At 32.5% G+C, this 24,068-nt stretch overlaps 1 protein-coding gene and 1 pseudogene across 1 annotated transcript; both read right to left on the bottom strand.

Moving 5' to 3' along the window:
- Positions 1-533: 533 nt before the first annotated feature.
- On the bottom strand, positions 534-5,044 carry LOC130454605 (olfactory receptor 2A1/2A42-like; annotated as a pseudogene).
- Positions 5,045-17,756: 12,712 nt separating this feature from the next.
- LOC100012724 (olfactory receptor 2A1/2A42-like) lies at positions 17,757-23,649 on the bottom strand. Its single transcript, XM_056799833.1, has one exon. The coding sequence runs from the start codon at positions 19,359-19,361 to the stop codon at positions 18,381-18,383; it is 981 nt and encodes a 326-aa protein (XP_056655811.1). The 5' UTR covers positions 19,362-23,649; the 3' UTR covers positions 17,757-18,380.
- Between the last annotated feature and the right edge of the window lie 419 nt (positions 23,650-24,068).

The raw sequence follows: 24,068 nt of genomic DNA, 5'->3' as shown, positions 1-24,068 counted from the left end.
CAGAAATTATAATAACCAAATTTGACATTGAAAAAGAGATAAGAAAAATTAACTCTTTGTCCTCTTTGAAGAGGTGAGTGATTATCAATATCTAAATAAGAATATAAGTTCATTATTGACATGCTGGTTAATTTTGTGTACTGTTTTTAAACCCTTTGAAACAAGTGATGGCTGTCTATCTGAGAGGAAGGGGGATAAAAAAATCAAAATCAAATGATTTTTAAAAGGATAAAAATAAAAGAACATTCATCAATGCATTTTATTTGTTAATTGTCTGCATTAATATCCAAGTTCTGAGAATATGAAACTTAAAACAAATAAGTTTTAGTGGGATGATAGCAAGTATTGGTCTATGGCATAGGGAGAAAGGCAATTTGGGGCAAAAATAAGTCAGGATATGGAATTTTTCTGATAGTAGGCACCAAAAGAAAAAAGGCAATATGAGGATTCTGGAGTTTAAAAAACCCCAACAGGATGATTTAATCCCATTCCAGTTACTTCCTAACTTCATATAAAGTCCAAAGATACACTTCTATTTTTCCCTCCATAAATACAACTCCCCTCAGTCTCTCAAACTGGTCTCTCCCTCCTGAGCAGTCTTCTCAGGGCACCTTTTTACCTCTGCCATTTCTCAAGCTATAGATCAGAGGATTTAAGGTAGGATTAAAGAAGCTGTAAAACAAGAAAAGAATTTTCTTTTGCTCCTCAGAATTCCTGGAGGTAGGTGTCATGTAAATGATAATGGCACTACCAAAGTAAAGACCAATAACAGAGATGGGAGGAGCAAGTGAAGAAGGCTTTCTTTCTTCCTTCCCTTGACTGGATCTTCAGAATAGTACCAAAGATATGTAGGTAGGATATTCGGACTGAGCAGAGAGGCGCAATTAAGATAAACACTCTAGCAAGAAAGATGACCATTTTGTTGAGCCATATGTCTACACAGGCAAGTTTCAGTACAGAAAGGAGTTCACAGAAGAAATGATTGATTTCTTGAGGCCCACAGAAAGACAATTGAAGGAGAAGAACCACATGGACCAAGGCCAGGAGGGATTCACATGCCCAAGATGTGATAGCCAGTATAATACATACACCCAAGCTAATAAGAAGAGTGTATCTGAGGGGATGGCAGATGGCCATGTACCAGTCATAGCTCATCATTACTAGCAGAACACATTCTGTGAGGGCAAATAACAAAAAAATAGGTCTGCATTATGCACCCTGCAAAAGATATGGGCTTGCCTGGATCTAAGAGATTTGCCAACATCAGGGGGACCATGTTTGATGCATGACAGATGTCAACAAGAGCCAGCTGAGAGAAGAAAAAGGACACAGGAGTATGAAGTCTGGAGTAAAAAAAAATCAGTCCCAGAATGACTCCATTTCCCAGCAAAGTGAAGGTATAGAGGATTAAAATAAGAAGTTCAAAAAGAAACATCTTCATCTTTGAGTTAACAAGAAATCCTAGGAGAATGAAATGTCACTGTGGTCTGGTTGTTCTCCATAACTATGATTAAATCAAAGACATTAAAGGAAGACAGAATGCATAGTTTAATTCATTTCCACATAATCCCATGAAACGAATATCTACTGCTTTTTGTTAATCCTTCTTTTGTGATATTGGGGAAAAGCTCAGAGGGAAGAAGTCTGAAGAAAGAGACACTGTAATGATTCTATAACTTGCTCTCCCATAAGGGAATTTATAGATTATTTTATCTTGTAAAAATTATTCCCTTTCCCAAAGTTAAACTTTTAAAATGTTCTAGTAATACAGAAAACTAAATACGTGAACAACTACGCCAGGATACTGAAGTATTATGCAAATTTTTATAGTGTTAATAGAGGTAATGTGTCTTGTGATGGGAAGAAAGAATGTAATGTTATCTTAGAAAAGGAAATTATTCAGATTGTTGTGGTTTATATGAAATGCTCATTAAGTTGATGAGTTATCTTCAGGTTTTTAGAACAATTATTCTGGGTTGGATGCAAAGAGAAGTGAGAATGTATTACTACTGCCACCCCATAACAGATTTGCCTCAAAGACTGACCAAAAAAATTTGACTACTCGTGCAATCCCTCTGGATTGAAAGAAGGTTAAATTTGGAAGGAATGATTATGAAGAGACCACATTTCTTAAAAGTCCAGGTCACTTTGATGATGATGGGTCACATTATTTTTCTATTGAGTAATAGTAAGCAATTGCATCCTAGCACATTTTCTTCACCTTTTATTTTTTTCCCACTGGACAATATCATCAATATCATAGGATCTTATTTTGTCAATACAACTCAAATATGTTGAATGTAAGAGAATATAAAGAAGTGCAAATTTTCAGTTGTTGTTGATATAGAACACAACTGCATAAAACACTAATTACTGTTATCTTGTGGGGTGGCAATACTCCCTAAACACTGAAAGAGAGCTAAAGAAGGACAGGAAGAGGGAAGACAATTGCTTCTTTTTTTTTTTTTGGTCTTTGGGGAGTTTATTTTGAATGAAAGATGACTTTCATAAATTCAACAGCAATTACATTTGTCAGAGAAACATTAAGTCATTTAGAGTTATATTCTTTACTAAGAAATGAAAAATGTTTGAGAGCACATGGATTAGTTTGAGTATATAAAATTTAAGTATACAAGGCTGCATATATTGTGTATAAAGTATTGACTTAATAGATATTAGGTTCCTTATGTTGTTAGAAATACCATACATGATGGCCATATATAAATAGTCTTGCAAAATATTCCATTTGCTACAGTTATATATAACACAAAAGCTAAATTTAAGAGTGGAATAAGACATGGGTTAAGACATTTATGCTCACCTTATTCAATTTTTAAAAAATTTACAAACAATCAGGGGCTTTTAGCCTCAGAAATACAAGACTATAACTATTACAAAAACCAGTGCCTAAATCACATGGAAAGACAAACTTATTAGTTAAAAATATTTATTTGAAATTATGTGACTTTTGTGTATCTATAATTTATGTACCTACAATGGCTCAACAAATCTTGGTACATGAACTTAATAGAAGATTACTGTTTTATAAGAAATAAAGGATTCAGAGTAGCATGGGATGACATATGACAATGAAACAAAATAACCAAAACATAGAACACAATGTACCCACAGAAAACTGCAATGTTGATGGAAAGAGCAACCAAATGAAATTGAGTGCTGCAGAGTTAGATGACCAAACTTGGCTTTGGTGAAGAGCTGAGAAAACAAACCTACTCTTTAAAGAGGCAGAGCACTGGTTGGGCCAAATATTGTATATGTTCTCAATAATGGTTGATGTGTTGGTTGGTTTCACCATAGTGCTTTTCCTCCCTCTTCTTAATTTTAAAGTCCTTATCTTCCATCTTATAACTAATAATATTGATTGGTTCAAGGAAAAAGAATGGTAAGGATTAGGAAACGGGGGTTAAGTGACTTGCCCAGGGTCACACAGTGAGGAAGTGCTTGAGTCCAAATTTGAACCTGGACCTCCCAGTTCTAGGTCTAGTCTTTAATCCAGTGAGCTACCTATCTGTGCCTAGCCCCTCTTCTTTTTAAAATTTTATTGCAAGGCATAGCTTGTTGGGTATAAAGCTATATTTAGAAATTATGTGATATGCAAATGAGTATGTCAGTAAAAATAGGATTTACATAAAGCATCCCTGATTGTACATATTACTTCTTTAGAAAAAAACTGTGAAACATATAAAACTGTACCAAATACTAGGTTGTAAACTACATGACTTTATGAAAATTAACTTACCTCAGACCAATTCATTTTCCCTTAGTGAAAGTAAAAGAGTGGTATGTTTAGGAGGAAAATATTACTTTTAATATATCTGGAATATATAACTTTTTATATTCCATGACATGTGACATCCTCAGTAAAAACACCAAGATAATCAAATTTTTGTTTCTCAATAGGACTGAAATAGCTAAAATATAATTAACAGTTATATAGTAAGATTTTATATTTGTAGTGTTATATATGTTATCTCATTTTATCCTCACAAGACTCCTGGAAGGCAGGTGATATTGCTTAATTTTGTAGATGTAGAAACTGAGACAGAAAGAGAAAATGCACCTTACCCAGGATCTATAGTTAGTAAGTGTTGTGCCAGAATTCAAACTCTGTGCTGTGTAGCTAATTGAACAGATTTTGTATATTATTTTTGTTGTTCAGTCATTTCAGGTATGACAAACTAACCCTTTTGAGATTTTCTTGGCAAAGATACTATGGTGGTTTGTCATTTCCTTCTCCAGCTCATTTACAGATGAGGAAATTGAGGTCAACAGGATTAAGCGATTTGCCCAGGGTCACATAGCTAGTAAGAGTCTGAGGACTGGTTTGAACTCTGGTCCTCCTGACTCCAGACCCAGTGCTCTATCAACTGCCTCACTTAGATATTTCTAGCTATTGCTAGAGTTTGCTTATTACTGAAAAATACCTTTCATTCGGATTGGAAGGAAGAAAGATAATAGTTTCAATGCTTTTAGTTAGTGGAACATATCCAGAAAAAATTCTAGACCTACTGATGAATAAAAAATTTTAATTCATGTAGATAGAAAAATCAAGAATCTATTCTTGAAATTTGAATAAAGTGACAAAGTTTAAATGGTTTAAGTTAAAAATGGACCATTTACTCAAGTATCTACACCATTGTTCTCTTTTGTTACAACTTCAGATCTTGGAGAAGACCCTGATTTCAAAAATGTTCTGCTAGTAAATCATAAGAGCTATTTGGCTAGTTCTATTATGCACTAGAGACTTTGAATACAGGCTTGAGAATGGACTCGATACTTGTCATTCATAAACAATGACAGCTAAGTATGCAGAGGCTCATTACCAGGTGAGCTGAAGGATGATGTATATTTTTGTCAAAGAAACTCTCTAAGACCCTATACTGATAGCAAATTCATGACCTACATAATAATGACATTAGTTATATAAAATGTTCATGAAATATTCAAGAATTATAACATTGGTTTTCACTTTATGTTAGAGATTTTTGACATCTGACTATAAAGGATTTTGAACTAGATTAGCCTAAAATGAATATTACAGGATATATATTTTGAGGAAGTAAGAAAAAACACATTACATTATTATAAATCTTGAATCATTTAGGTAAAGGCTTACTTAAAGTACTGTAGAAGTTCAAAATGGTAAGTTTTCAGTATGTCATACTTATTTCATATTCCTTATCATTATCTCAATATTATATTGGAAAGGAGTAGTTAGGTGGCTCAATGGATATAGAGGCTGGCCTAGAGATAACAGGTACTAGGTTCAGATCTGGCCTCAGATACTTCTTAGCTGTGTGATGTTGGGCAAGTCATTTAACCCCAACTGTCCAGCCCTCCTACTCTTCTGCCTTGCAACTGATACTTAGTATTGATGCTAAGATATAAGGTAAGAGTTTAATATATTATATAAGGAGTGCAATATAAAATTCCATCATAAATATGAGCCGGAAAATTTTTAAAAATTTTAGTTGAGTTTAGAAATGATAAAAAAAACCACTTTCCCCTATGATATAATTTACAAATGGGTAATTGTGGTGGATTTCCAATTTTCACATCTGGTTACCCTATATGTCCCCTCTCATCACTGACATTACAATGCTGAAAAATATGCATTGATCATGGAAATCTAAAGAGGAAGAAAATTTTCAGAATTGCTTCTTATACCATTTCAGATACCTCTTAACCTATTCATGAGAATAGAAACATATTTATTAACAGAGAAACAGGGAGTTTCCAATATAGGTAGCTGAAGGAAAAAGAATAACAAATGACAGGAGTATTCAGAGCTAAGAAATTAAAATCCAGGGACTAGAAGCAATCATAAGCTTTCTTTTACATTCTGTTTTGAATCATACCTCTAAGAAACAAAAGGATTTCTATAACTGTAGCCATATAACTGCTTCTAGGATGATGCAAAATGAGTCCAGTTTCATGTCTCATATTCATAGTAGTCTCTATATACAGAATATTTAAAGGGAGACTAATGACTACTGGTAAGGTATGTTGTAGAAGAAATTTTCCTATGAGTCAGAGTTCCAAAACTAGTAAATAAAGAATGCTAGTGTCCTCATAGAAATTCAGTTCTCTACTAGCAACAATGCAATGATCCAGGACAATTCTGAGGGACTCATGAGAAACCATTCACATTCAGAGGAAGAACTGTGGCAGTAGAAACACAAGAAAAACAACTGCTTGATCACATGGGTTGATGGGGATATGACTGGGAATGTAGACTAAACAATCACCCAGGTGCAAATATCAATAATATGGAAATAGGTCTTGACCAATGACACATGTAAAACCCAGTGGAATTGCATGTCGTCTAAGGGAAGGGGATGGGGAGAGGGAAGGGAAAGAACATGAATCTTGTAACCATGGAAAACTATCCTAAATTAATTAATTAAATAAAATTTCCCAAATTAAAAAATAATAATAAAGAAATTCAGTTTAGCCTTTTGATAAAAACATGATGTCAGGGGTTAATATGGATCACAATAAAACCCAGTGGAATTGTGCGTCGGCTATGGGAGGGGGCTCTATGAGAGGGGAGGGAAAGAACATGATTTTTGTAATCCTGGAAAAAATACTCTAAATTAATCAATTAAATAAAAATTTAAAAAATTAATTAATTAAAAAACAAACAAACAACAACAACAACAAATCATGACAATCAGGTACTGTACCAGTAACTGAGATGATAGCCTATTACTTACCCTCACAATCAGGTAGGACCCCTTGACACCTCCTAGTAAAAAGAAAATCAATCTCACAAAGCCTGATGTAGTGAGAGTTGATCTAAGAGACTACAACCCAGCAAGAGGTCTCCAATGTTCTATGACTCTGGAAAAAGTATTTAAACTGGAGAAAATATCAGAAATGAAAGAGATAAATATAACTTTTCTGGAATTTTTTCTAAAGGAATAAGATTTATATGAATAAAAAATTAAAAATAATTTTTAAAAACTCACAGAATAGCCCAACAGAAGGTTTGGCAACTCTCTAGGAACAGTATTTGACCATATTGAAAAGTTTCCTTATCAAGACTTCCATCCTTCATCAATAAAATCTGATCAAATTAATTATGAATATACACTAGTGTGTGAATACATACTTAAATATATACAGATCTAGGTATATGTTCTATATATGTACATACATGTATATGTATACATATATGTGGTATCCCCCAAATCTACATTTATATCTATGTGTATGCATTTTACAAATAATTATAATTTATTGATGTAGCAAGGTCCTAATAAGCAAATTCCCTCTAACTATGCAGATGAGTGACAGTTCTGTAAAATGCTGTCTTAGAGATATGCTTAGGACCCCTGCCAGTTTAAGTAACTTTTTCGGAGTCACAGAACTAATATACATCATAGGTGGGATTTTGAACTGATGTTCCATTGATTCAGAAACTGTCTCTTTACCAATTATACCAAGAAGTATTTTGGGCACTCTCTATCTCTCTTGTATCTCTATCTATCTATCTATCTATCTATCTATCTATCTATCTATCTATCTATCTATCTATCTTGCTGTCTGTGTCTGTATGTATGGATATGTATTTAAATACATACATATTAAATTCACATATCAATTGAGTGGATAAGTCAGAAAAAACTAACAACTCTTATCATTTTTAAGAATTCACATAAAATGTAAGTTCCTTGAGAGGAAGGATTGCTATATATTTCATGTGCATAATTCCCAGTAATTAAAAAAAAGTCTGGAACCTAGTAGGCACTTAATAAATGCTTACTAATTAATATTTTTACATACCAACTTTTGTTACATCTTTTTCTTAAATCAAACATAATAAGAAATCAGATTTCTCATTCTCCTTTAGTTTTACATGAAAATTTCTGATATCTCCCCAAATCATTTGTTGAATTTTCAAGACATTTCTTACCTTTTAAGATAAAAATCAGTTGTTAATAGACATACTAGAGACTTGCCTTTGACTACTGAAATCTTTGCAGTAAATTTTACTCAAGCCATTCTCCTTCCTAAAGTCATTCATGAGCAAAAACTGCCCTTTTCAATGTACAAAGAAGTGCAAGAATAATATATATATATATATATATATAGAATATATATGTAGAATTCAATCCTATAAATTATTTATCTGCTCATAACTGTTAGCCAAAGGCTAGAAGGCTTCCTGGGTATATTTATGTGGAGGCTATACAGGAATCTGGAGAAAGTTCTAAGAAGATGGTCTTTGAGATAAATTCAAAGATTTCATTATTTCCAGGACCTTAAGGTTTTGATTCAGGTCCACTGTCTGTGGCTTCTTGTTCAGCATGAGGAAGGATGACTGTTTCCAACAATAGCAAAGGTTTTACTATTTGATTGGCTCTTTTTGCTGGGGGGTTAAATTATAGCATAGAGAAATAGTCATGTTACAAATTCACAATCTGAAAATGTTTGGCTTAATTAGGCATCCATAACCCCCATAATTTTTTTTATTTTATACCACTATTCCCTAAGAATTAAGCATAAGTTGAAAGAAGGTATAACTCATTTGTTATCAGTAGCAGTAGCTACAGCACTATGTGATTCAAATGATTTTGAGTCCAGGTTAGAGAGTCCAAGGAACTATGCACCCCACAGGGGCTTATTGGATTCCGTCACTTGATTTTCAGTTGGGACACAAATTGGAAACATTGGAAAGATTCCCATTTCTGCAGTTTAAATATATGTTGAGTCTTGACCTTCAGGGGTGAATTAGAGTTTGCTAAAGCCTGGGTTCATCTATAACAGCGACTGGATCCTTCTATCTAGAATCATATCAAAATTGACTCTGAGATCTCTCTAGGGCACAAACTTTAAAAAGTTCAGGGGCTTGGTGTTTATTTAGTTCTTAAGTATATATTTAAGTATTTTCAATCTATTATAATAGGATTCAATAAATATGATCATAGGATTTAAATCTAGCAGGGAACTCAGAGATTAGTTCAGTCCACTTATTTCTCAGATGAAGAAAGTGAGGCTTAAAGAGGTGAAAGAATCTTGCCCAAGTTTATGTTGGTAATAAATTGCATATCTAAGTCTTGAAACCTGGTTTCCTGTCTCAAATCTAGTGTTTTTGTTGCTATATAACCCTTCAAACACAGATAAACTATTCTTTAATCAAATGAATAAATCAGTCAACTTCTAGTAACAAAGAATCAATGCATGACAATGAACTACTTGTGGCCAAGATGAGGTCCTAAATCCATTGAGCTTTTTTCCTTGGATTTTGACATTATTCCTATTAAAAAGTCTGTAATAATCATAGTAATATCTTTTAAGGAATAACCATATCCTAAATGGATAGAAAGAGCTGGAATGTTTCTCATTAATTCTCTAATGCCTGGTCCTGTCAATTCTACCCCTTTTTACTAATCTCTCACAATGGAAATATATTCCATAACATTTTTTACTTATGAAGCAGATAGGGTATTATGAACCATTTTCTAGTCAAAACATGTATGTGACACCTGCAGATCACATCTTAATTTTCACTAGTACTAATGTATGGCTTTATATAAGTCTAAGTCATTGAATCACCGATTTTATTACTTCTTATGTGCTAGGGCTAAAAATAATGCCATGATCAGCAAACACTTGACTTATTTTCCAAGAAGAAAGATATGTAAGGCAAGGGCCACATGAGTTTATAATATAATTCTATTTGTAGTTGAGGGGCAGTTAGGTGGCACAGTGAATAGAGTGCTGGGCCTGCTGTCAGGAAGATCTGAGTTCTAATCTGCACCTAGACACTTATTTGCTGTCTTACGCTGGGGAATTTTCAAAATCCGAATTGTCTCAGTTTCCTGGAAACTGGAAATGAACTGGAAAATAAAATGGTCACCTACTCCAGTATCTTTGTCAAGAAAATTCCAAATGATGTCACAAATTGTCAGACAGGACTGAAAGAACTGAACAATAATTTGTACTTTAATTGGGAAGGATAGAGAAAGATTACAGTTAGTATTTCCTCATAAAACTGTGAGAAAATATAGCAGGAGAAAAAAACTAGTTTGAAGAAAGGCTAATGTGAGATGCAACTAAGCAGTCACAGTGAGAGCATGTAATAAGTAAAAAGGAAGGAGAATTGATGAGATCACAAAGAGTCTAAATTCTTCTCTCTGATACTGATTTATATGGACCTATTTTAAGTGTTTGCCAAAGGAGTTGTTAGCTAAGAAACATCATAGATCCAGTATTACTGTGGGTGACACTGCTTCCTGTCTGTTGCATCTCTGAATATTTGCTTGAAAAAAGATCTTATCTATGGCAATTAGGACCAATTACAAATTTTTTGGATGGACATGGCTATTAGGACAACATGTACAGGTCCATTTCTAACTCCTGAATCTTAGAATGCTTATGTTTTGAATTTCCATGCAAACAATTAGATTTTTATTGTTGTTCAGTCATTTCAGTTACATCCAACTTTATGATTTTATTTCAGGTTTTTCTCAGCCATGAAACTGGAGTGGTTTGAAATTTCCTTCTCCAGATCATTTTATAGATGAGGAAGCTGAATCAAAAAAGGTTAAGTGACTTGTCTAGGATCACACAGTTCATAGGTGTCTGAAGTCAGATTTGGACTCAGACTGTTCTGACTCCAGGTCCTGCACTCTATGCTTTGCACCAGGGCCACCCAGCTGTCCCAAACACCTAATTCAGAAGAGACCCAAAAAAATCTATTGTTTTGCAAATTACTTCTGAGACATGCTCAATTGGAAAAAAAAAGTTATTGTACATTTTTGTAGTAGCAAAGAACTGGAAATAGAGATTTGATAGATGGCTAGACAGAGCAATTATTAAGTGTTTACCATATGCCAAACACTAAGAGCTGGAAATATGTTCAAATACAAGAAAACAAGACAACTCCTCCTCTCAGGGAGCTTATATTCTAAGAGAAGAACATGAATCATAAAAAGAAGTTTGAAAAATAGGAAAGAAAGAAGATATCCATGTAGGGGTCAAGCAACAAGTATGGAGGTAGAACTGACAAGTGTGATAGTGGAACATACTGGTGGTTGAAATATAATTATCGAATAAGCAGTGCAATGAGCTTCTTATGATTCAATGAGCAATGAGTTCAATGAGCAATCTTATGATATAGATATTCCAAACTGAGACTCACTAATGATACAGTTAGCCTCAGGACAGAAAAATCCCCAAAGGACTAGATCCACATTGTGGAGAAGGGATATATCCCTGTGATGGTGGACCAAAGTATGAAGAGGTATGCTGGAGCCTGCTGGCATGGCATCTAACATGTCAATTAGTAAATTTTCAGTGTGAGCATTAATATGTTAGAAACCGCAAACCAAACAAATCAGCATTTGATTTATTGTTTGTTTAATTGTCTAGACTTAATAAAGTAATGAACATGTAAATAATAGAAATTTAACTTAAAAGGGTTTTGTATATAGATTTTTTTGAAGCCCATTGTTAAACAGGTACCAGCACAGAATGATAGATGTACATTAATTGGGGAATGACCAAAAGGTCAGGGTACACAAATACGATATGAAATGATGTGTGTATAATATGAAATGTAATGAAATATGAAATAAATGTATGTAATATGAAAGGATGAATATGAAGAAGAGAGAAAAACAAAAACATGAAATGATGCAAAGTGAAGTGAACAGAAATAGGAAAAATCCATACAACTACCAAAATGTAATTTTCAAGAACAATTGTTAAATTATGATGATATACTTGGCTCAAATAACAAATATGAAAATTCATGTCCTTTTCTTCTTTGTAAATGTGGAGTCTATGAATGACACTTAATAGCATATTTTACTTGTTTATGTGTTGGTTAGTTTTGCAGAATAGTATTTTCCTTTAGAAATATTATGAAATAACATTTCTCAGGCCTAAAATCTTTTTTTTGAATTTTTCTCTTTAAGAAATTGAGTAAAACAAAAGCTGTTATGTTATTGTGGAAACAAATTAAGGATAACTAAATTTTAACTATTATCTAAATAATATCATTGCCTCTTCTAGAACATTTGCTTCTCCACTCACAAACAAAGATATGTATCAAAAAAAGAAAGTCCCTTTATTTATTGTAGGAGTCCCACTGATTACTTGGGGGAAGTGGTTGGGGAATTAATTAATAATATGGTGATTTTGTTACTCAATCACTTTGGGAAGATTAAATATCAAAGTATTTTAAAAAATATTTTCTTTCTTTCAAGATTCCTACAAATGATATCTCAGATTGGTGTAAGGATTAAAGTGAGAAAACATGTGAGAACTCTGGCAGTTTGGTCTTTACCTCTCTCAGCCAGAAATGGCTTTCAGTTTAGATTAATGATAGACTAAATATGTTTGTTACTGGCCAACTTTGCTACTAAATCACAAACTACAATATCAGTATTAGTAATTTATCTAGGACATCTATTTTTATCTTTTGTTTTAAGAGATGACAGTCTGGAATGGGAAAGAAGGATATACTTTGAATTAAAACTGATGTAGAAATGTATCAGTAAAGATTTTTTTAAAAAAATCTAGGAATTAGAGTGACAATAGATTACATAGAGGATGTTCAGAACAAGATAGGAGATAGCACAAATGAAGATATATCAAGACATAGGTTATAAATATTACCTGAAGGATAAGATAGAAGAATTACAAAATAAAAAGAGTAGAAAGAGTGGGCAATCTAAGAAACTCAAAAAAGAATAGACTTACAGAACAGAAAGAGCAAAGTTCAAAGGATGGAAGAAGCAATAAAAACATGCAAATAAGCAGGAGTTTTATTATAAATATTATTGACCACAAAAATGTAAAGAAGAGACCGTTATCAACAAGAGTCACATGAATGGAATAATGTTGGAAGTCTTTATAAGACATCAAAAGTAGATGATAAATACAGAAAGATATCTTATATCTAAAGATTTCACATAATTTAGAAGATTATTTATCTATAAGAAAGAAATCAAACAAAATTATTTTGAAAAAGTGTCATGGAGAGATGTGGACAATTTAAATGTAAGTTAAAGAAGATTTCTGATGAAAAAATAATACTACAAAAGTGGAATAATAAGCAGCAAAACCATATTGAAGGTCAATTCAAATGGAAGTACATTTTAAAATTTTATAAGCAAAGATGAATAAAAAATAGAGACCTGAGAGATCATTCTCTCTGGGAAAAGAAGGATGTTGGGGAAATAAAGATCTGAAAAATTTATGAAAGTAAAAGTATAATTTAGGAACCATTTCATCACTCAATCAACAGACATTTATAAAGTCTTATTTTGTACCAGGAATTATGCCAAATAGATATGAAGGAAAAGCAAAAATAGTCCCTGTCCTCAAGGAGCTAACATGCCAATAGATTTTTATATTTACTATAGCTGGAATTGAAATAAATCTACAAATTAAAGGAGAGTACTTAATTCAATTCAACAAATTTATTATATATAAAATATCATGCAGGGCAGTAATGAAACAGCACATGATAGAAGAAAACAAAAATAACAATTATAACTAAAAATGTAAATAGATTGCATTCTTCAGTTCATAAGGAAAAATTACTTATGGACCACAGATAGATGACCTATAGGACAGATAGAAGACCTATAGTGAGAAAAGCATTTGCACTTGAAAATAAAAAATTAATGTGGTATTGGACAAAGCTAAATTTGAATTAGAAAATATGTAGGAAATAAACATGAGAGCTACATCATACTTAGAAGAATCAATGATAACTTAAGTCAAGTCAATAAATATTTTTCAGCACATACAATAAACATTTAAATATATTGAAATATCATAGAAATTAATTTAAAATAAAAAGTTAACTAAATTAAATATATAAGCATTAATAATAACTTTTATATTCCACTAACAAAATATATCAAATCATCTGTAAAGATAAATAGAATTAGAAGGAGCAGCGAGGTCAATAAGCAGCTAAAATATGAAAATACTTTAAAACTTAGCACAGAGAGCATTATAAAGACAATTTAATGTTAATATTAATGAAGAATCACCTCCAGAAAAATAATTGTTGGAGTCAGATGCAGATCAAAGGATACTATATTCCACATTAGTTTATTTACATTTTTATTTGGGAGTTTTGGTTTTAAATGAGTATTTTCTTATGACCAATATGGAAGTATGTTTCACATTATAGTACATGTATAATCTTGATCAAATTACACAAAAGGAGATGAATAGGATATTAGTTTTGGAAAACATGAAAAATTATTATTGCATGTATTTGGAAAAATAGAATATCTTTGAATAAAAACTAGGATATTCTACTTGAATATTGAAGATCATAACATAATAACCTTAAAAGAGAACCAAATCTGCCATCTTTCACAACTATGGCTATGGGAAAACTTCTTAATTAAAGGAGATATAGTTGATCACAAAAGATAAGACATAAATTTAGATTAACTGAAATATTAAAAAAAAGTTTTTCTATGAACAAATAAGAAAAGGAAAAAGTTAACTGGCAAAAATAAATCTTTGTAGTAAATTTTTATGATAATGGTCTAATATTCAACAAATATTTCTCAAAAGAATGGCAGAGACTGGCCAAGGTGGTCAAGGAAAAATAACCTATTCCAATTCTCCACAACAAAAGTCCAACAGAGGGCATCAGATCAGATGTTGACTATCAAATCCAAAATGAAAACAAATTGAGTCATTTTTTTTCAGTGTTGGTACCATGTGGAAAGAGAAGACAAACTCTTGGAATAGAGGTAGGAGGGTACATATGGAACTTCCAGCTCTGAGTCTGTAGTTGTGCACTTGAGCAAGATGTCTTAAATCCAACATGCTCAGGCATGATCATGTGCAGAGAGAAGGAACAGTACCAAGCTGAGAAATCTATTGATCATATCTCAGATCTAGGTTACAGATCCAGTGTTGACCGACTCAGGAGAGAAGCTAAACCTAAAGATAGTGGATAATGGCAAGAAACGTTCAAAACCCATTTTATATCCCAGGTTAGTTTAAATCCTATAATTGATCAATAAAGTCTAGGCACTCAGACAAAGGGATAGCAAGCAGTTTTTCCCTCTGATCCTACAGAATCTTCTGGTCAACTGGGATTCCAGCTAGGGACAAACCTACAGTTGTGTCATCCAAACCTAAATTCTGGTCAGAAATTTGCAGAGCACTTATCAGCAGGAGAGTAATAAAAAAATTGTCCACGGCCTTTGGGTTGAATGGATTAGAAAATAGAATCCTACAATATATTATATAAAAGAAACTCACTTGAAATATATTATTTTATATAATGACTTTTTTTTTGTATTTTTATCCCTTGCACTTAGACTATTAGTCTTCAGCTGAAGTAAAAATCATTTTAGCTGGATAATGATTGAGTCCAAGTAACGCAAAATTCTATTTAGTACAAACTTTAAAATGATACAAGATCATATTCAAAGTAAGTGAAACTTCATTTAATGTGATATATGCAAGCTCCTTGGGAATTTCAACATGGCATTTTATTGTGCCTGCACTTTCATATGATTATGTGAAGCTGTGATGAGCTATTGTATACTATAACTAATAGTTACATTATTTTTAAAGTAGTTCTTAATAAAATGGATATTAAAAAGAATACTTCAACTGGAGGTATTTCTGGGACCCTAAAAATACCATTTGTTTTTAAATTGGAACACAATTATAATTTAATTAAATAGCATAAATGTGGTCATGATAACTCTAAAAAAGGATGAGATATTGAAGATAAATTATAAAAATTACATTTCTTTTTTTTAAACCCTTACCTTCCTCATTTGAATCAATACTATATATAGGTTGGAAGGCAGAAGAGTGGGAAGGGCTAGGCAATGGGGGTTAAGTGACTTGCCCAGAGTAACACAAGGAGGAAGTATCTGAGGTCAGATTTGAACCTAGGGCCTTCCGTCTCTAGGTCTGCCTTTAAAACCACTGAGCTACTCAGTGGTCCCCGAACTTATATTTTTAAGGAAGAAAAAATTCAATTTGAATTTAAAGTTTCTATCATTCTAACATTTTATTGGGAGGTCAAAGGAGTGGTTTTAAAATTAAAATTAATGTTCCATCAATATATTAACTACTATCTGTAAAACAAGGATCCAAGAAAATTCCAAGAAACTCATGATGAAAAAATCTATCCACTACTCCACTGATGGAGTCCGAATGCAAACTGAAGCATACCTTTTTTCATGAGTCTTTTTCTCTTCTATCTTCTATCACAACATGATGAAAATGGATATATGTATTGCATACCATATGTATAACACATATCAGAGTACCATGTGCATTATCATTATCATAGTAGCATATGTAGCCATTAGTGAGTATTTATTTATAAAACATACATTATACATACATGTAAAATGTTATATGAATGTAAAACAAAAATTACACGGAAACATGTTTATGAAACTAATGCATTTTGAATATATGTACATATATGTGTGTACACCCATACATATCTATGCATATATGTATATACACCTACATATATACACACATGTATAGGCATTACCTACAGCCAGTATTATATTTAATGAAGACAAGCTGGAGTCCTTTCAAATATGGTCAGGGTAAAGCAAAAATGTCCATTACCAGCACTACCAATAGAAATGAAAGCTGTACCAATAAGACAAGAAAAATAAATCGACAGAATAAGCATAGTTAAAGAAAGAAAAAATGTATAAAGTGAAAATGTTTTTTTCAAACTTTGGGTGTCAACTAAGAGATTAATTGAATAATAACTTCAGCAAATTTGTAGGATATGAAGTATATCTACTTACACCCAAAGTATTTCTTTATATAAACCCCAGTAGGACAGGATATAAATATAAATTTCACTTAAATAATTACAAAATATAATATATGAAATACTTGAGAATCTACTTACTAAGATACACAGAGAAACTAAATACAAATAGAAAATACTTTACTGAAATATAAACCCAAGTTATTATAGAAATATTAATTGTTCATCAGGAGGCCTTAGTAATAAAAATGTATTGATGTACTAAACTACATTAGTTATATATTATCACATAAATCATACTAACAAAAGATTGTTTTATAGAATTAGAAAAAAACAAGGCAATTCATCTGGTGCAAAAAAAGTTCAAAGTCTTCAAGAGAAGTAATAAAAATGAAAGAGAAGGAAGGATTCCATCAGTACCAAATTTCAAATCATACCACAAAATCATTTAAAAATAATTAATAATGGTGAAGAAATAGAGAAATTGATTATTAGAATAGATTAGGTTTAAATTCAACATGTAGAAGCAATAAACACAATAACCCAGTGTTTGATAACTTCAATCAGTTTACCTACAAAAAAAAATATTGGGAAAACTTGAAAGTAGTCTGGCAGCTTCCACTAAATATAGATGAATCTACACACACACACACACACACACACACACACACACCATGTTTACATACCATGATGAGCTCCAAACTTAGATATGGTTAAACAGTTCATTCTGTAAATCACAATAAGCTCCAAGGGGACTCATGTCTTAGAAATACAAAAGTAAATTAGAGAAGTAAAGATGAAATTACATTTCAAATAGATGAATAGAAGAACAATTCATGACCAAACAAGGGATGAGAATGATCACAGAAGATGAAGTGATAGTCTCAGCAACTAATTCCTTCCCCCTGGGATTATTTTCCATTTATACTGAACATAAATTTGATGTAAATAGTTATTTGAAAATTTTCTTAGAAATAAAATTTCAGCTCCTTGATTGCACAAAAGTTGCTTTGCCTATCTGCATGTCCCCAGCATTTTGCAAGAGACTTGTTAGATAGGAAGTACTTAGTAAATACTTGCTGTGAGAATGAGTGAATAAAAAAAATGACCCATATAAGACCCAGAGAAAAGATTCAAAAACTTATTTCCCAATGTGCTTTGAAGATGTTGATGACAAGGATATGGATATGGAAAATTGTAGATACTATCAGTCTTGAGACACATTATTTAATATTACTGAGTTACCTCTTTCTTTAATGTTTATTCTTTGAAACAATTAAAGTTGCTCTCATTAGTACAGAGAGTGGTATATTCAGAAGTAAATATAATTTAAAAGCAAATTATATCAATATTTATTAAGAAAAGGCACTTTGATTTGATATTTTTCTTGCTCTGACATTCCAGGGGAAAATAGGGCAAAAAAGATGTTCAGATCCATGGACATGTTCCAGATGGTGGCATAATTATAAATGGGAAGAGAGAGAATTTAATAGTGGGGGGAAGGAGAAAAAAAAGTCATTTAATCCCATAGCATTTATTTCCCAAATTATTATAAACTCCAAAGGCTACATTCCTATCCCTTTATAAATAATTACAATTCAGTCTTTTAACCTAGTCTTTCTTTCCTAAGCATTCTTCTAAAGGCTCCCTTTACCTCTGCATTTCTTAGACTATATATCAGAGGATTTAGAGTAGGATTAAAGAAGCTGTAAAACAAAAAAAGAATTTTATGTTGCTCCTCAGACTTTCTGGAGTTGGGGGTCATGTAGAGAATGATGGCATTACCAAAAAAAAGTCCAACCACACAGAGATGGGAGGAGCAGGTGGAGAAGGCTTTCTTCCGTCCTTCCCTTGAATGGATTCTCAGGATAGCAGCAAGAATATGTGTGTAGGAGATTAGGACTAAGGAGAGGGGTGCAACTACAATAATTATACAGGCAATAAAGGTGACTAATTTGTTGAGCCACGTGTCGGCACAGGCAAGTTTCAGTACAGAAAGGATTTCACAGAAGAAGTGGTTGATTTCCCGGGGCCCGCAGAAGGGCAGCCGAAGCAGAAGGATGACATGGACCAAAGCCAGGAGGGATCCACCTGCCCAGGATGTGATGGCCAGTGCAATACACATTCCTCGGTTCATAATGAGAGTGTATCTAAGGGGATGGCAGATGGCCACATACCGGTCATAGCTCATCATTACCAGCAGAAGACATTCTACATGGGCAAGTGTTAAAAAGAGATGGGTCTGCATGATGCACCCTGCAAAGGAGATGGGCTTGGCTGGATCCAGGAGATTTGCCAGCATCTGGGGGACCGTGTTTGAGGCATAAGAGATGTCAACAAGAGCCAATTGGGAGAGGAAGAAGTACATGGGAGTGTGGAGTCTGGAGTCAAGACAAATCAGACCCAGGATGACTCCATTTCCCAACAGAGTGCAGGTATAGAGGAGGAAGAAGAGCCCAAAGAGAAACCTCTTCACCTCTGGGCTAACCAGAAATCCCAGCAGAATGAAATCTGTCACTGTGGTCTGGTTGCTCTCCATCACTCTATAATAAAAGCAAAGACATTGAAGGAAGTTACTAAAGTTCATATTTCAATTAACTTTCACCCAATTGCATGAAAAAATGCTTGCCTATCTTTGTTAAGTATGAAGTACTTCTAATATATTTCTCAACTAGCTCTCCCAAAAGTAAATCTATAAATAAACTTTTTCAATCTGACATAAAACTGTCCCATTACCAAAGTTTAAAAATGGTTTAGATATGTATGTAGCTACACAAGCTGAATAGCACTGATCACCCAAAGAGAATCAATGTGTAGGATCCTTCCTAGTGGAGAAGAGTTAAAATTGAAATTATATCAAGACCTGCCTAATTCCCATTACTTCTTTTAAAAAAAATCAAGAAACATCTAAATGGCACCAAGTATTATAATATAAATTATATAACATTATGAAGATCAACTTCAGATGCATACATTTTTATTTAGTGATACTAAAAGATGGTATGTTTGGGAGGAAAGTATTATTTTAATCTGCCTGTGGTATATAATTTTTTATTTCTATCACATTTGACACTCTCAGTGAATACTCAAAGATAAATACACTTTTGTTTATCAATAGCTTTGGTAGGAAAATAATAGCTAAAATAATAATTAGTACTTATACAAAAAGTTTTAAGATTTGTAAAATATTTTATATGTGTAATCTCAATCGATTCTCACAATCTTTCTGGAAGGGAAGTGATATTATTATCATCCCTATTTTGAATATACAGTAACTGAGGATGAAAGAGGCAATGTATCTTACCCAGATCACATAGCTTTTAAGTGTCTTTGACAAGAAAGAATAAACTCAGGGCATCCTGACTAAGCCTAACATTCTCTCCACTGTATTGTATAGTTGACTAGAATAAGAAAAGTATAGATTATCTGTTGCTTTGTTGTTTTTGTTGTTCAGTTATTTCAGTTATATCTGCCTCTTTGTTAACCACTTTTGGAGTTTGTTAGAAAAGATCCTGGAATAATTTTCATTTTCTTCTCAAGCTCATTTTACATATGAGGAACTGAGGCAAACAGGGGTAAAGTGACTTGCCTAGGTTAAGACAGTTAGTAAATGACTGAGTCTAGATTTGAACTCTGATCTTCTTGACTCCAGGCTTTGAGCTCTGTCCACTTGCATCACCTAGCTGCCCCTAGTTATTGCAACTTTATTCTTATTCCTGAAAAAAGTTTTTCACTAGGATTCATTAGAAAGTTGATATTTCATTGCTTTAGTAACTGGTACATATTCAGATAAAATTCTGGAGTCACTAATGACTAAAAAACTTTAAGTTATAGAGATAATAGAATGATGAACCTACTCTCAAAATGTGAATAAGGTGGCAAAGTTAACATAAATTAAAAATTGAAAATTTGATCAAGTATTTAGATCATTGTTTTGCTTTGATATATCTTCATATCTTGGAGGAGACTCCTGGTTTCAAAAAAGCTATGTCAGCTAACCAGAAGAGTTATCTGGTTAGTTCTATCATGCATAAAAAAAAAAAAAAACTTTGAATAGAAACTTGAGAAGGGACTCTATATGTTAAGGATGGAGTGGCTCATTACTAAATGGGCTGAATTGGTCAGAGAAATGAAGATACAATGCTGAGAATTAAGTTGTCATCTATACAATAATGATGCTAATGACATCAAAGATTCTTGAAATATTAAATTGTTATATCAATGGTTATGAATTTTGACATCTACCTTCAAATTATTGTCAATTTGAACAACTTTCTAATAGATATCACAGAATATGTATTTTTGAGGATATCAAAAAGAGATATTACAGATAGCTTAGGTATAGAATTGCCAAAAGGAATATAGAAGTTCAAAAAGATACAGTTTTTAGTATCTCTTATGGTTCATTAGAATTTCATAATTATCTTGATATATTGTGTGGACAATATAAAAATTCAGTATAAACATAATCAGTAAAAGTTTGAAAATCCAATTTAATAATCAACTGAACTAACATTTTTCTTGAGTGTAACAATTCTGGTCATTGAGTCTTCAATAGAAAGGACAAAAATCATCCAAATTCCCCCCCATGTTTCAAAGAGATAATTGTGGTAGTTTTCCAGTTTTTGAAATCTGGTAATTCCTTATATTCTATCCCATCATTAACAAACATAATGCTCAAAAAGTATATATTAAGAACAGAAATCCAGAGAAAAGGCAGACAATTTTCAAAATTGTCACATCACAATTCATACTCGTTTTATTATACCTCGAGAATAGAAACTTACTTTTATTAAGATTGAAAAAGGGAGATTCCCATGTCGTTGTTTGAAGGCAAAAAGAGTGGTGAGTGACAAGATTGTTGAGAGCTAAGGAAACAAGCTCCAGGAACTAGAAACAGTTATTAAAGAGCTCTTTTTGTATTTTGTTTTATTTCAGCACACAAGGAGACAGAAGGACTCATATAACTATAGCTACATAACTACTTCTTAGAAGCAATGAGTCCAGTTTCATGTCTAATTGTTTATAATAGTCTCTACATACAGAATACGTATAATGATTTTTTCACTCACCTTTAACACCAACTTCATCATTTATCCTAATCCACACCTGACTACATGATGGATGAAGAAATTAAAGCCAAATGAAATAAATATTAATTTTCAAGGTACTATTGAAAAATTATAAAGTTGCTTATAGATTATGTATCTTGGCATTTCAGTAGAAGCCAGTATGTTGGGAGGTTACATTTCCTAAATATTGTACTCAGTCTAGAATGCATGAAATCCCAAAATCGCTCGAGTTAGAAGGCTCCATTTACCAAATGTTATACTCAGTCTAGAATACACGAAATCCTCATCCACTTTTACATATTTCTTCAACCCACTATTTCCTTCATTCTTCTGGGAAAAAAAATAAGAGGAAACATTCTCTCTGACCATTTTTAAAGTCATCTTCTTAATTGAGATCCTTCTCTAAACTTCTGATACATTAATATTTGATAGGCTGTCACAATGTAATGGAGTCCATTTTGCTGCAATGCACCAGAATGTCAAAGCTGGAACCAATAGGCAGGAATTTCTGGAGGGGTGAACCTTGGCTTAATGTAAATAATTTGATAGTTCAAGCTGGAGTTACCTATATTTAAATGGAGATCGCTGGCTATTGGTGAGGAATACTGTGGAAAAAATTCTCCCACTGGGTGAGATGGTTGTTATTATATAGCTGTTAGTTCTCTTCTAACTCAAAGATTCAGATCCAGTACTAGGCAATGAAGAATTATATTGTCCTCACTGAAATTCATTTCAGATTTCTAGTAAAAATTTAATGTTAGGTGTAAAGAATAGTCCATATGGATCAAAAAGAAGCCTTAAAATTGAGAACTATACTAGTCCCTGAGAAGGTAGCCTACACTTCCCCTCATATTCAGGTAGGAACCTCTGACACTTCCTAGTGAGAATAAAATCAATTTCATTTCATGAATATATATTGTAGATACAGCCTGATCTAATGATCTGTCATGAGTTTAATTCAACCCAACTATAAATGTCTGCCTCTGACACATTACTTTTTTCTACATCCCCTTGTAAATACTATAAAGAAAGTAAAATAAACAAAAAGGAAAATGGCACTTTTTGAAATTTCTTGTCAAAGACTCTTTGTATGAATTTTAAAAATAAAAATGCATACACACACTCTCACACACACACATATATACATATGTGTATATATGTATAGCAGGGTAGTTCAGTGGATTGAGAGCCAGACCTCGGGATGGGAGGTCCGAGGTTCAAATCTGGCCTCAGACACTTCCCGGCTATGTGATCCTGGCAAGTCACTTGACCTCCATTGCCTAGCCCTTACAGCTCTTCTGACTTGGATTCAATACATCCAAGACTAATGTAAGGGTTTAAAAACAAATAAACAAACAAAAAACCCTACAGCAATAAAATCTGATTAAACTACTTCTATATAGAAATGTGTTGTGTATACATACTTATACAGAGATATACACAGAAATATTTATGTGTATACAAACATACAAATATATGTGTATATATTTTCAAATATAAAGTATATCCAAAGTCCAAGTACATGTGTGTATCTATATGTATGCATTTTGCAAAAAATTTTGTTTTATTGATATAGGGATATTCTAGTGAAGAAACTTCTTATATTTATTCATAACAGTGACTGTTATGCAACATATTTTCTTAGACATATGCCTAGGAACCTTGCCAGTTTAAGTGAGTTTTTCTGGGTTATGGAACCAACAAATGTCACAGGTGGAGTTTTGAATATGTATTCCATTGACCCTGAGAATGTCTCTCTCCACTAGAACAGACAACCTCTTGGGCTATAGATAGATACGGAAAGATATATGAATATATACAGATATCTATATCTATTTATATCTATCTATATTCTATTTTTATTAAATACATATACCAATTGAGTGGATAAGACAGAAAAAAGATACCTGGTCATTATTTTAAGAACCCAAATAGAATGTAAGCTCCTTTCAGAATACAGATTACTAAATATTTTTATGTATATTCTCAGAAATTAGTAGAGTGCCTACAGCATAATAAATACCTAATAAATATATATTAACTAATGTACTTTTATATATTATCCTTCAAAAATAGAACTTTTTCTTCCATTAAATTTAATTCTTCTTGTTCAATATTTCAAGAAGAAATCATGGATTCCTTATCCTTCTATGGTCTTTACAAACAAATCTCTCTGACACCATCTTTTAAAAGCATAGTTTGTTAAATTTTCAAAAGACCTT

This window comes from Monodelphis domestica, chromosome 5 (assembly GCF_027887165.1).
Source record: "Monodelphis domestica isolate mMonDom1 chromosome 5, mMonDom1.pri, whole genome shotgun sequence".
NCBI classification, from domain to species: Eukaryota; Metazoa; Chordata; class Mammalia; order Didelphimorphia; family Didelphidae; genus Monodelphis; species Monodelphis domestica.
Note: the sequence above shows the minus strand (reverse complement) of the source record. Positions and strands in the feature narration are given on the sequence as shown.